The sequence below is a fragment of the Caretta caretta genome, chromosome 1 (genome assembly GCF_965140235.1).
Source record: "Caretta caretta isolate rCarCar2 chromosome 1, rCarCar1.hap1, whole genome shotgun sequence".
Classification (NCBI taxonomy): Eukaryota; Metazoa; Chordata; order Testudines; family Cheloniidae; genus Caretta; species Caretta caretta.
Window position 1 is genome coordinate 141,389,054 of NC_134206.1, and position 13,412 is coordinate 141,402,465.

Sequence of the window (13,412 nt, forward strand, 5' to 3'; positions counted from 1 at the left end):
ACTAATATTTCAAGTAAAATTATGTGAGCTGTAGTATCCAACACTAAAATGGAAAGGACCCTGGGTGGCAAATGGAAAAAAGGGCAGCAGATCCATCCCATCCACCCCATGAAACAGCTCTAAACAGTGGCCTTCCTTTTCCCTTCTGCTTAAAATATAAATCCATGTTCCTACAAAAAATTATGTACAGGTTAACTTTTTTTCAAATGCATAATCCCCTTGATTTCTGTGAGTTAAGTTACATACAAGTTTAAGTCTTTGAAGGATTGGGCCTAATTTATTACATTCCATTTAGGTAGTAGATTGATAGACTAGATAAATTGTAAGGGAAAGGCTCCTTTACACTGCTAGTGTGGTATAAAGAGATCTTAATATAAGTGAGAATTCAGGTCATTCAGTGTAGTAAAGGGGTCATTTCATTTTCTTCGATATTGGTTTAAAAGCATCTGGTGAGAAACATTTATGGCATGTTAGAGATACCAAGACCTTATTTGTTCCTCCCTGATACAAATCATTGTGATAAATGCCCAGAAGATAAATATCTAATCAAGGACCAAGATAATTGCTTCCCCAAGATCAAATGCTTTCTGTACTATGAAGAACCTTTAAGAATTGTTTTGGATTCCCTTGCTTTCACTTTTTCTTTGACACAGCTTTGGTGTTAGAGCCTTTATGAAACCCTAGGACACTTGCACAGAGAAATCTAACAACCGGGATTTAATCTGTTTGCCCCTGTCCTGCTTCCTCTATTTCTTGATATGTATTAGCTGTCCTAGGAATGTGATTTATCATCTTTGACAAACTGCTTCTAGGATTATCGTTTCTGTCTCTCTTTGTTGGCAAAAACTATCACTAAAATCTAAAGAATTATATTAAGAATATTAAAGCTGCATGATTACATTCAAGAATGATATTGAATGGATACCCTTGACTCTGCCCTTTTTGCATGTGTTACTATTACATTACACTCTGTAATTAAGCAATCACTTTCTGTGTCTCAAAGAATGTAATGTAATGGAGCTGAGTAATAAATGAATATATAAGAAGGATACAAATAAACTAAAGGCTGCTACACATGGGAATTTAAGATTGTAAACCATACCGCTTATATAATACAGACGTACAATACCCTGTACTACTCTTTAATATCTGTGACCAGCTTTAGCACAGGAAGCCAGGTATTTCCATTTCTTTTTATTGTTCCTACTGCATTTGTTCTACAATCTTTCTTCCCTTCCTCTTCTCAGGAATTTAAACAAGTCAGGTGATTCATAGGTGGTCCTCATACCTGGGAAGAAAGGGCCCCATCCTCAGGGTCACAAGAGGCTGCAGGAGAACATTGACAGAGTATTTTAAAAGGCACATACAAAGAAAGTTATTAAAAGCTAAAGCAGTTTACATAATTGAAACCTTTCAGAATTACAGTTCCTTCCCTGGGCTACTCTTGGGACAGTGAAACTACACACCACTCCTTTCTCATGCTGAGGAAAGTCTTAATCTTGCCCTAAACGTAAGTCATTTTTTTGATTGACAGGACCTATCACAAATCTTATCTTTTTAGAAAATTACAGGATATATTAAGGTAGAATAGAATGGTAACAATGCCATAGTTAAGGGTGTGACAAAGGGCGTGTCAGAATTTTGTTTTGTCAGGAATGTTAAGCTTTTATGTTGATTTAAAGAAATATAGAAATGGGAGAAAATTAAAGAGAATTAAAATTCAATTTATATTTTTCATGTTGGTTAGGTGCAGACTGGGTTCATATGCACACAAGATAACTTTTTAAAGATTGCCACTTTTAAATTTTACATACAATATTCTCCTACCCTCCCAAATCACTATTTTTCCTCCGCTGTTGCAAAGGCAAACTGTCTTCCTGTTGATTCTGGTAGCTTGGTGAAATATCTTGATGCCCTATTCGGCTTCTCCTCTTGGTGAATTTAACAGGACTATTGAAGAATGCACTTTTGTTCGGAGATGTATCAGCCATCATAATTGCTATTCCTGCTATTTTACATAAAATAATATACAAACATTTCATATCTTTTGTGTTGATTAACAATTCTTGTTTTTTCTGTGTTGCAAGCCTGAAGAGGATTACGATACAATAATTTCAGAATCACAACTTGAGTTCACAATGCCTTTTCACTTGTAAAGAGTGAATTTGACTAGATCAGTGGAATGTTTCCTATTACATTTCTCATTAAATTTGTACATTTTAATTTGCAAAACTTCTGTCTTGCTTTCCGAATTTCAAGAGGCTCACTGCAAATAAATAAGACTTGATATTTGTTTATCAAACGTGTATCTAATTTCAATGTGTGGCAAAATAGAGGTTTTTTTTTTTTAAACTTATGCAGCAGTCCTAATTATTTGTTTACATGAAGAGTCACACAGACGTATGACACTTTATGGCAGACATAAAGACCAGGTCTCTGCCCTCTGGAGTCTACAATTTATGACTCCTATCCTTCAGCTGCTTGTGTACAGATGGATAACTTCATCTGCACAGAGCCCCAGTGACTTCAGTGGAGCTCTATACATTTGCAGCAGTTTGTCCACATGCAAGAAGTTGCAGGATTAGAGACTAAGTGACACCAAATTTTAGAATTATTAGCATCTTTTGGTCTGGTCACGTCACAAATACATAGAGTTTTTAATAGAGTTAAATGTGATTGAGACCTTCTACTAGGTCTAATTTTTTTCATCAGGTCTCTGTTGACTATACTAATAAAAGTCAAGATGATTAAACATGCAAAAAGTAATGGCATAAAGCTTTAATGTCTGAGTGAGAAAACAACACCTGTATATTAAGCTCAGAAAAAACAAACTCAGTTTAGAAATTAATTTAATAAGTCATTTCTGGCTGGGAATGCATGTTTTATATGGAACAAAGTTAATTACACTTGAGGTAGAAACCACACTGCAGGAGGGGGGTGTGTGTGTGTGTGAGAGTGTGTGTGTGAGAGAGAGAGAGAGATGAGAAAAATCCAACACAATAAAACAGACATTGGTTTTCATATGTTTGAAAATTTATTCACTGTATAAATTTCAATTTCCTTTAAAGACTACAAAACCTGCCACTTGACAGGGATGCAAGCAATGATACCTTTCTAGGACTGTTCATGGTTACATCTGGAACAGTTTAGATTACACATTAATAGTATGATTAGAAAATTTCCTAGATCATACTCTGAATAAAACAATCATTTAAGTATTCAGTACTATTTAACCTTTTTACTAGCATTTCAATTCTACGACAGCAGTGCCAAGCATCTGAAAGATGCTATTTTCATTGTCTGCCAAAAGGAACAGTTGAATTTTTGCTACTGTACCTTAGACTCACTTACATGCCATGCGGAGGAAACTAGTATAAAGTATGATTGTATAGAATTGTAGAAAAATATCATCTGTGATTTCATAATTTTTAAAAATTGTTTTAAGTAGATTCCCCCCCACCCCCACTAGATTGCAAAATAATTACATCCCTTATGAGTACACCTTCCCTTTGATTAGGTCAAGAGTATCAACATAAAGCTAATCATTTACATTATTTTCATGAGTGAAAACTCATCCATTAACCATTGACGCTTACCAAGAAATGACATACCTAGAAGCCTCTTTCCAATAGAAAAGCAGAGCTTTAGTTGGTATACTACATTTACAAAAACAAAGCAAACAAAAAACAAAAACAATTATATTTCCTTATGCCTTTTTCTCTTAAAAAAATCAGTTTTAAATACTTCATTTGAAAAATTCAGTATAAGTTTTGTTCAGTACTAATAGTGATTAGTACTTCACTGTTGCTATAGAGCTAATCTGAGTAGTGTAGCTACTTCCTCCCTCTGTTCTCACATACTCACACACAACTGGCAATTTTGCTTTGAAAAATAGGCTATTCACCTGTATCTGCACTTCTCCATTTTTCCTCTTCCATGAATCTGTATTCTAGAGTCACTGGCTATGCTTTGCAGACAAAGGAGCGGTAGTGAAAATTTACACAGTGGGTCATACACTGTTCAAGCTTGTGTGGTGAGGAGTTGAGACTACAACTATGCAGCAGTATGTTAATTTCCCATCCTTCGTTCCTAAGTAACTACAGTTACAAAAACATGCCAAAGATAAACGCGGAGAAAAATGTGTGTGGATCCCAGAAAGAGACATGTATAAAACTAAGTTAATTTTCCTGTAAAATTTATTTGCTCCACAGAAACACAGTTGTCTGAACTAGGATTTAAAGCTATATTGGATCTAGACTTTAGATTTGACCAGGTTAGGATGTGTTAAAATACAATCACTTTGTCTTGACTAGTCTTTATGGTGTTAATTAGGTTGTTTTATACAACCTCATGTAACAGCACACCTTCAAAACTTACTCTAGATCAAGCCTGAGAGATGGGCTATTTAAGAAATTAAAAGCTCAGTATAGTTTGCTTGCTTGTGCATATACACAATGTGGGAGCAGTATCTGTGTAAAGGAAACATACTGATCACATTCACATTTCCCAATAGTCTCTGCTTGGATATATTGATTACAAAGACCAGTAAGCACAGGGGAACAAAGGTGACTTAGTAGCGTTAAAAATATTTAAAAGCAAAACTGAAAGCAACCCAGTTTGAGCTGTCGTTAATATGCCTTCACAGAGTCCCACTTTCAGACAGAACCAGGTAGAGGAGTATTTCTAGCTTAAACAGACTGCCATACAAAACGTAACCTCTGAAATTAGACAATTGTTAAAAATGTACATGCATTGACAAAAGACTAACACATTTCTGCCACAGTCATTTGTCTTGATATTGCCATAACTTTGGTGGATTAGGCACACAGATACTCTCACAAGACAGAGAAACATCCTCTTGCAAGGCAAGGAGAGTACAGTGAAACTGATGGATTGAGGTTAGTTTCTGACACCGTCTGGGGTGATGATGAAGGTTGTGTGTTTGCAGCCCATCATGGAAATGTATATGATGCATGCTGAGTATGAGGTTTCTGATCTATAGGTTGAGTTTGGGAGGGAACAGAGACAGAATAAATGAAGCAACTGTAAAATTAAAGACTTCAGGAACACAGAAATTACCATATTTGAGTATCTACTGTCCTTCTGCTCTGTTATACTGACTATAACACCAGATGTTTCAGAGGAAGGCATAAAACCCCATAGCACTCCTATTTATTAAGTATATATGGGATATTCCTTCCTGAATTCAGTTGCTGATCATCTTATGACTTGAAGCAAAAGAACTGAAAGACCATGTAATTATTCCAGCAGTACTGTTCTAAAACGATATCAGCTAGATTTGACTTAATGTTTAACCTTAATCTTCAAAAGAAAAACAGTTTCCAGGAGACATGATTTCTTAATTTTTGTCAAGCTTGACTTAGAGAGACATGCTGAAGGGTGAGATTACCAAACAGTTGTTAGGCTAACACCACTGGTGCTGCAGCCAATCTCAAAGGAAAGACTATACTGCAAATGGCTTTTCCCCACCTCAACATTAAGGATTTTTCTTGTATAAAAGGGAGAATCCTCAACAGAATGAAAGAGCCACCACTCAACTGTAGAACATTAGGTAAGGAGCAAATGACTAATTACTCTGAGGATAGTAGTGAAACAAATATGTTCAAGACACCTGTTCCACTTTTTGTTATCAATAAGAACCCTCCAGGTAAAAAGTTATTCTTTAATAATACAAAGCAACATTAAAAATCCTCTATTTCCTTTGGATTACCATGCCCCATCTGAGACCAAGGGTACATCTTGAGGGCCCTGCTAGAGTTATGGATCTTGCCTTGGCAAGTTCCTAACTCTTCATCATCCTTGCCAAATGTAGATCAGCACCATGGCAAGGTATTAAGAAATAAGACACATCAGGTTCCACTGAGGGCAGTAAGACAGATTGCAGGTTTAATAGAGGAACCCTTATTACTACTATTTATTTGTAAAGGGCCTTTCTTGTTCTCTAGACCGCTGGAGGGACATCAGCATAGACAGCACCAAACTACATACAAAGCCTCTAGCTTTTCAGCTCTTTCTAATTGCCCCCCCCCCTTTTTAAGGGAGCATGGAGTCTATACAATTCCCCCACACTTCTACCTTTCGATTAGGAGACTATTTGACAGCATGATTCTCTGTTTAGAATTTTAACACCAGTGATCAAGTTGATTCTGGAAGCTAAACAGTTGGTTCTCCAATTAAAATCCCTTCCCTTTTCCAATCCTCTATTTCTACTCCCCTTTCAGAGATCCCCACAAGATTATAGAGAGACCAGAATGTCTTCCCTCCTTCAGTTTAGAGCATTAAACGGACAAGCTATGATGTTTATCCCTACTTCACACTTAAAACAGTGACTAATTGCTTAACTGTAAAGTTCCAGGCAGCTTGTAAAAACCTAAGCTTTCCTGTTTGCCAAGGAATTACTAAAAGCTTCTAACAGAGTCTTCGTTCCATGTTCATATGGATCAATGAATCAGAGGGAGGAAATCTGTGGTGTCACATTAATGAAGGACTTCGCTCCCTCCACAAATTTCCTTGAAAACTTCTCACTGTAGAAAAACTAACAAATTAGTTACTGGAAAAATAACTGAACAGACTAATTAACCAAGAATCACACTACCATTTGTGATCTCTTGATTTTTAAACAGTATTGTTCATAGAAAATGTGCACTAAGCTCCATATTTAGTAGCTTTGGATATTTCTGTAAAGGGTATTTGATACAGGTAGTCAGTTGATGTACAATTTTCTTTGGCAGAATGGGGTATCAGCCAAACTTTAATGTGCTCCAGTGCACACTCAAGATCAGCCATCTGCAGTGAATCTCACAGACTACATAAAAGCAAGCACATTTTATGATTTGTGTCCTCAGAACGTAAACTAAGAGCCTTTTACACTCACATTAAAAGGAGAAGTGGGAAGAACACTACCATCAAGGAACACGAAAAGGGTGGTTTTGTTTTACTTGACTTGGACAGTACAATTTTAAGGGTGCCTGGACTGGCGATGAGTGGCCCAAGGAGACCAATTATGGTGCTAGAACCTCAGATGTCAGTTGGAAGTACTGGATGGTTCTTCTCTGACTTTGCTTTGGACTGTAAACTAAGAGCATCACACGAATGAAAAAAATGAAATTAATCAGTCCAGTATATTCTAACCACAAGAGACAAAGTTTACATCCATTTTTGGTAAGCTTCTGTTTATCAATGGACATTGTCTTTTGCTTTAGAGTCAGCACTACATTTCTTCTCTAACTCTCTAATGCCCGCACCGGCTGAACAACATATTTGTCAGCTCTTAACTAAAGTAATAAAATAAAAGTAAAAATATTAAATGAGTTATGAGAATAAGCAAGAAACAACTGTCTTGAAAGGGAAAACTATTTAGCAACGATTCCTGAGTCCTGTAATTGGTGGGGGAAAAACAGGGGAAAAGAGATGGGGGTGAGGTGGAACAAGTTACTTTTTCTTATGGATGCATTACCTATTACATGTGTGAGAAACCCACTGTTTAAATTTTTAATACAACAACATCTCTCTGGTCTTCATAAAAGACATGCAACTTCAAAAACATGGAAATGTAGAAAAGACAGACAAGGAAAAATACACATTCATAATATTACATTCAATAGCTGTTTAACAGTCAAGGCTGTTTTAGAGCTGTCCAACAATACTGATTAATCCAGGTGAACTGTTTAACCAGAGTTAATTGTCAAAATGATTAATAAAATCTAAATAAACCAAGGCATGTATACATTAAAGAAAACAGCACAAAAAAGTACTGCTTATGAATTGTTTACAAAAACATACAAAATGTTGGATGGCACAAAGTATACAGTGCTAACATAAACAGATTGTTTAAGCTAAGTGCTTAACATAAACTGTCCATCCCAACATGTAACAAAGAATATTTTAGGGGACAAGAAATATTTTTTATAAAAATAATGCTATATGGTGCAGAGTGCTTTATTCAGTGTATTTTTATGATAGAGTTGGCATTCATAATTCTTCTAGTTTATTCAATCAGTGAACGTGTTCATTTTCATTGTGTTTCCACTTTTCACTCCATCCAAAGCTCCAGAAAGGTCAGTAACTTGCCATCAACAGTTTAAAGGGAGAATAGATGAAAGCAGTAGCAACAATAGGAGCAGCAGCATTATGGGTACCAGCTGGGACAGAGTGTGCTTGCAGATATGTGCTACTTGTTGCCATGATTTGTGCTATCATCTTATACCATGGTACCAAGTATCTGGTTGAGGTCACTTCACAAAGCTGTTGAGGTAATTTTTTTTATACCTCTCCTCTGAGCAAGAGTAGAACGGCCTACTGGCTCTAAAACTGGTGACTGATTGCGGTTCAAAGCAGAGTATGTGGCTGCCATGGCACCCTAAAGGGTTAGAAGGCAGAGGTAAAACAAACAAAAAAAACCCACACATTGTGACTTTACTACATTCTAGAGATCATAACAGTATTACACGATTTAGAGATCTTTAATCATCAAACTGTTTTCTGTAGGTTAAAAACAATGGGCTTGATTTACCAATGTAGTATTCTAGCTATTTAAAGCATGACCACAGTTTCTTTTTTTGCAGCACAGGAAGAGCTCAACTATGTTAAAATTGTTTAAGGCAACTGACATGATTTTTAAAAATCAGCAGGTGCCATTTATATTGCACACTTAAGTTTTGCTTTAACTACATCCCAAAAGTGCAGAGAGTAAAATCCCACCAGAGGATTGTCCTTGTTTACGGTCTGTCTAATCATTTATGTTATCACTAAAAATTGCTTTAAAAAATGTTTCATAACTAGTCTATATAAATTTGAAGCGTATACATCTAAATTAAGTTTACAGATTGTTAGAAAATTCTAATCTATGGCTCGGATCTGAACTTGGTTCCTTCCTTCTAAGCCATTTACTACTGGAAGCTCTGTCTCTTACAGTTGACTTAGGGTCATTTGATTAACTCTTAAGATGTAAGATCCCTCTTCTGTAGGTTGGGAGGTTCACCATGACATAAGGCCTTTGAGGAACTTTGTATGTGTGTGGGGGAAATGAGTGTGGGGATCTTCAATCTCACCCATCCAGGTTAAAATAAAAATAAAAAAAATCAGTTGGTATCAAAAGTGGTTTATGTTTCAGACTATCAAGTGTTGATTGTTTCATAATACACCATTCAATATAACCTTTACTATAAAGGTTTCCATTTCATTTCTTATTTTTAATGAAAATTTTGGAAAAAAATAAATTTCACCTCCAAAATATCAATTTTTACACTTATAATCCCTCCACTAAAATCACACTAGCAGTCATAACTACAATTCCTCCATTGTAAACATCTAAATCACTTACAGTCTCAGATGAACTATTTTTTAAAATGAGAGTTCAAAATCTAGGAGACAGCAGTCTAAATCACCAGGGGAAACACTATTTATAAACTCATTTATCTTGTAATCTGTCTCAACACAAGTAGTAAAACAGCATGGAGATTGCAGTGTACTGCTCTTTGTGAACAGAGCAGATTTATTCTCCACAGATGGATTCACCTGTATTACTAAACATTAGGTTTCAGAGTAACAGCCGTGTTAGTCTGTATTCGCAAAAAGAAAAGGAGTACTTGTGGCACCTTAGAGATTAACCAATTTATTTGAGCATGAGCTTTCGTGAGCTACAGCTCACTTCATTGGATGCATATCGTGGAAACTGCAGCAGACTTTATATACACACAGAGAATATGAAACAATACCTTTGTGCAGGAAATGGCCCAACTTGATTATCATGCACATTGTGTAGAGAGTTGTCCCTTTGGATGGGCTATTACCAGCAGGAGAGTGAATTTGTGTGTGGGGGGGTGGAGGGTGAGAAAACCTGGATTTGTGCTGGAAATGGCCCAACTTGATGATCACTTTAGATAAGCTATTACCAGCAGGACAGTGGGGTGGGAGGAGGTATTGTTTCATATTCTCTGTGTGTATATAAAGTCTGCTGCAGTTTCCACGATATGCATCCGATGAAGTGAGCTGTAGCTCACGAAAGCTCATGCTCAAATAAATTGGTTAGTCTCTAAGGTGCCACAAGTACTCCTTTTCTTTTTAAACATTAGGTAAATCACAAGTTCACATGGTTGAATGCACTGTTTACTGAACTCACAAACAATCATAAAAGTTTGTGATTAGTACTGAGAGCAAATGCACGGTAACTGTTTTTGTTTACAATTAATACTAGCTAATCACCTAGCTGAACACACAAATTTTATTTACCTTCACCAAATGTGGAGCATCCTGTCGGTTTAGCTGGTACTGAGGCAACTGGTCACAGTCAACTATCCAAGGGTGTCTAAGAACCTGGGCAGCAGTCAATCTTTGATGTGGGTCGACATGAAGCATCTTTGAAACCAGGTCCTGTCAACAATCCAGAAACAGTTAATTCAGATGAACAGTAAAATTTAAGGCAGTAGGATTATTTTTAGAGCATTAACAATGTTAAACATGATTAAAATTCAAGATATGAAGAAATATTTTGTTGTGATCAGTAGTTAAAACAAATCTCTAGGCCATCCTCTGGAAGTGGTTGAAGTATTACTCCATACTGTGCCCACAAATGCCAAGATCTATTAGAGAGTTTGCAAAGTAACTAGTCAAGTGAAGAGCAGTATGCAAGTGAATTATATAGATCAATTCTGAGGTATCTTAGCCCTGGTCTACACTACGAGTTTAGGTCAAATTTAGCAGCGTTAGATATATTTAACCCTGCACCTGTCCACACAACGAAGCCATTTTTGTCAACTTAATGGGCTCTTAAAATCAATTTCTGTACTTCTCCCTGACAAGGGGATTAGCGCTGAAATAGACAAGGACGGGTTGAATTTGGGACATAATTGTGTTGATGCAATTCGACAGTATTGGCCTCCACGAGCTATCCCACAGTGCTCCATTGTGACCGCTCTGGACAGCACTCTCAACTCAGATGCACTGGCCAGATAGACAGGAAAAGCCCCGCGAACTTTTGAATTTCATTTACTGTTTGGCCAGCATGGCAAGCTGATCAGCAGAGGTGACCGTGCAGATCTCATCAGCAGAGGTGACCGTGGAGTCCCAGAATCGCAAAAGAGCTCCAGCATGGACCGAACGGGAGGTACTGGATCTGATCGCTGTATGGGGAGACGAATCCATGCTATCAGAACTCCGTTCCAAAAGACAAAATATTTGAGAAAAATCTCCAAGGCCATGAAGCACAGAGGCTATCACAGGGACCCACAGCAGTGCTGCGTGAAACTTAAGGAGCTCAGGCAAGCCTACCAAAAAACCCAAGAGGCAAACACTCGCTCGGGGTCACAGCCCCAGACATGCCGCTTCTATGATGAGCTGCATGCAATTCTAAGGGGTGCCCTTACAAGTACCCCACACCTGTACGTGGACTCCTGCAAGATTTTGGGGACAAGGAAGATGAGGAGTGGGAGGTTCAAGATAGCGCACACCAAGCAAGCGGAGAAACCGTTCTCTCCGACAGCCAGGAACGGTTTATCACCTTGGAGCCAATACCCTCCCAACCCAGGCTCCCAGACCTTGAAGGCGGAGAAGGCACCTCTGGTGAGTGTACCTTTGTAAATAGAATACACAGTTTAAAAGCAAGCGTGTTTCATGATTAATTTGCCCTGAAGACTTGGGATGCATTTGCGGCCAGTACAGCTACTGGAAAAGTCTGTTAACATGTCTGGAGATAGAGTGGAAATCCTCCAGGGACATCTCAATGAAGCTGTCCTAGAGGTACTCCCAAAGCTTTTGCAAAAGGTTTCTGGGGAGGGCAGCCTTATTGCGTCCTCCATGGTAGGACACTTTACCACGGCAGGCCAGTAGCATGTAGTCTGGAATCACTGCATAAGAAAGCATGGCAGCGTATGGTCCTGGCGTTTGCTGGCATTCAAGCAACATCCGTTCTTTATCTCTCTGTGTTATCCTCAGGAGAGTGATATCATTCATGGTCACCTGGTTGAAATAGGGGAATTTTATTCAGGGGAACATTCAGAGGTGGCCGTTCCTGCTGGGCTGTTTGACTGTGGCTGAAAAGAAATCATCCCTGCTGTTAGCCACACGGTTGTGGGAGGGGTGAAGTGATCATCCCAGAGAATTGGGTGTGGGGTTTAGTTGGGTTTGTGCTGCACGTTAACCCAAAAACATCAGCTCCTCCTTTTAAACGGCCAATGTGTCTTTCAATTTTAATCTCCCTTTTTTTCCTCCCACAGCTGCAAATGTTTCAACGCTGCGACTAGCATCTCCGTCCCAGAGGCTAGCGCAGATAAGAAGGCGAAAAAATCGCAATCATGATGAAATGTTCTTTGAGCTCATGCAGTCCACCCAAACTGAAAGAGCCCAGCAGAATGTGTGGAGGCAGACAATGGCAGAGTCCAGGAAAGCACAAAATTAATGCGAGGACAGGAGGGATGCGTGAGAGGACAAGTGGCAGGAGCAACAGGAGAGGTGGCGGGATCAAGAGGAAAGGTGGCGGCAGCATTATGAAAGGAGGCAGGATGCAATGCTGAGGCTACTAGAGAAACAAACTGATATGCTCCGGCGTATGGTTGAGGTCCAGGAAAGATACAGACCACCACTGCAGCCCCTGTATAACCAACTGTCCTCCTCCCCAAGTTCCATAGCCTCCTCACCCAGACCCCCAAGAATGCCGGGGGGGGGGGCAGGGGAAGGGTGCTGGCGCTCCGGGCACCCAACCACTCCACCCCAAAGGACTGCCCAAGCAACCAAAGTCTGGCATTCAATAAGTTTTGAAGTGCAGTTTGTCCTTGTCTTTCCCTCCTCCCCCACCCCACCCGGTGCTTCCCTCCTCCACGAACCCTCCTGGGCTACCTTGGCAGTTATCCCCCTATTTGTGTGACGAATTAATAAAGCATTCATGAATTTGAAACAATGACTTTATTACCTCTGCAAGCGGTGATTGAAGGGGGGAGGGGAGGGCGGTTGGCTTACAGAGAAGTAGAGTGAACTAAGGGGGCGGGTTTTCATCAAGGAGAAACAAAACAGAACTGTCACACCATAGCCTGGTCAGCCATGAAACTGGTTTTCAAAGCTTCTCTGATGCGCAGCGCGCCCTACTGTGCTCTTCTAACCGCGTGTCTGGCTGTGCGTAATCAGCGGCAAGGCGATTTGCCTCAACTTCCCACCCCGCCATAAATGTCTCCTCCTTATTCTCACAGATACTGAGGAGCACACAACAAGCAGTAATAACAGTGGGAATATTGGTTTCGCTGAGGTCTAACCGAGTCAGTAAACTGCGCCAGCGCGCTTTTAAAAGTCCAAATGCACATTCTACCACCATTCTGCACTTGCTCAGCCTATAGTTGAACAGCTCCTGACTACTGTCCAGGGTGCCTGTGTATGGCTTCATGAGCCATGGCATTAAGGGGTAG

The 13,412-nt window shown here is 39.1% G+C and overlaps 1 protein-coding gene across 5 annotated transcripts in view; it reads right to left on the reverse strand.

Moving 5' to 3' along the window:
• Positions 1–3,015: 3,015 nt before the first annotated feature.
• The window catches only part of RPS6KA3 (ribosomal protein S6 kinase A3), a 128,117-nt gene continuing 117,720 nt past the window's right edge, over positions 3,016–13,412 (reverse strand). For 4 of the 5 annotated variants that reach the window (XM_048862729.2, XM_048862720.2, XM_048862712.2 and 1 more), the window contains 2 exons: positions 10,252–10,392; positions 3,016–8,380 (listed from right to left, as the gene is read on the reverse strand). In XM_048862729.2, the coding sequence (XP_048718686.1) occupies positions 8,258–8,380; positions 10,252–10,392 (264 nt within the window). In that variant the 3' untranslated portion in view covers positions 3,016–8,257. The remainder of the gene's footprint in view (positions 8,381–10,251; positions 10,393–13,412) is intronic. The other variant, XR_007358261.2, reaches the window with a different exon arrangement.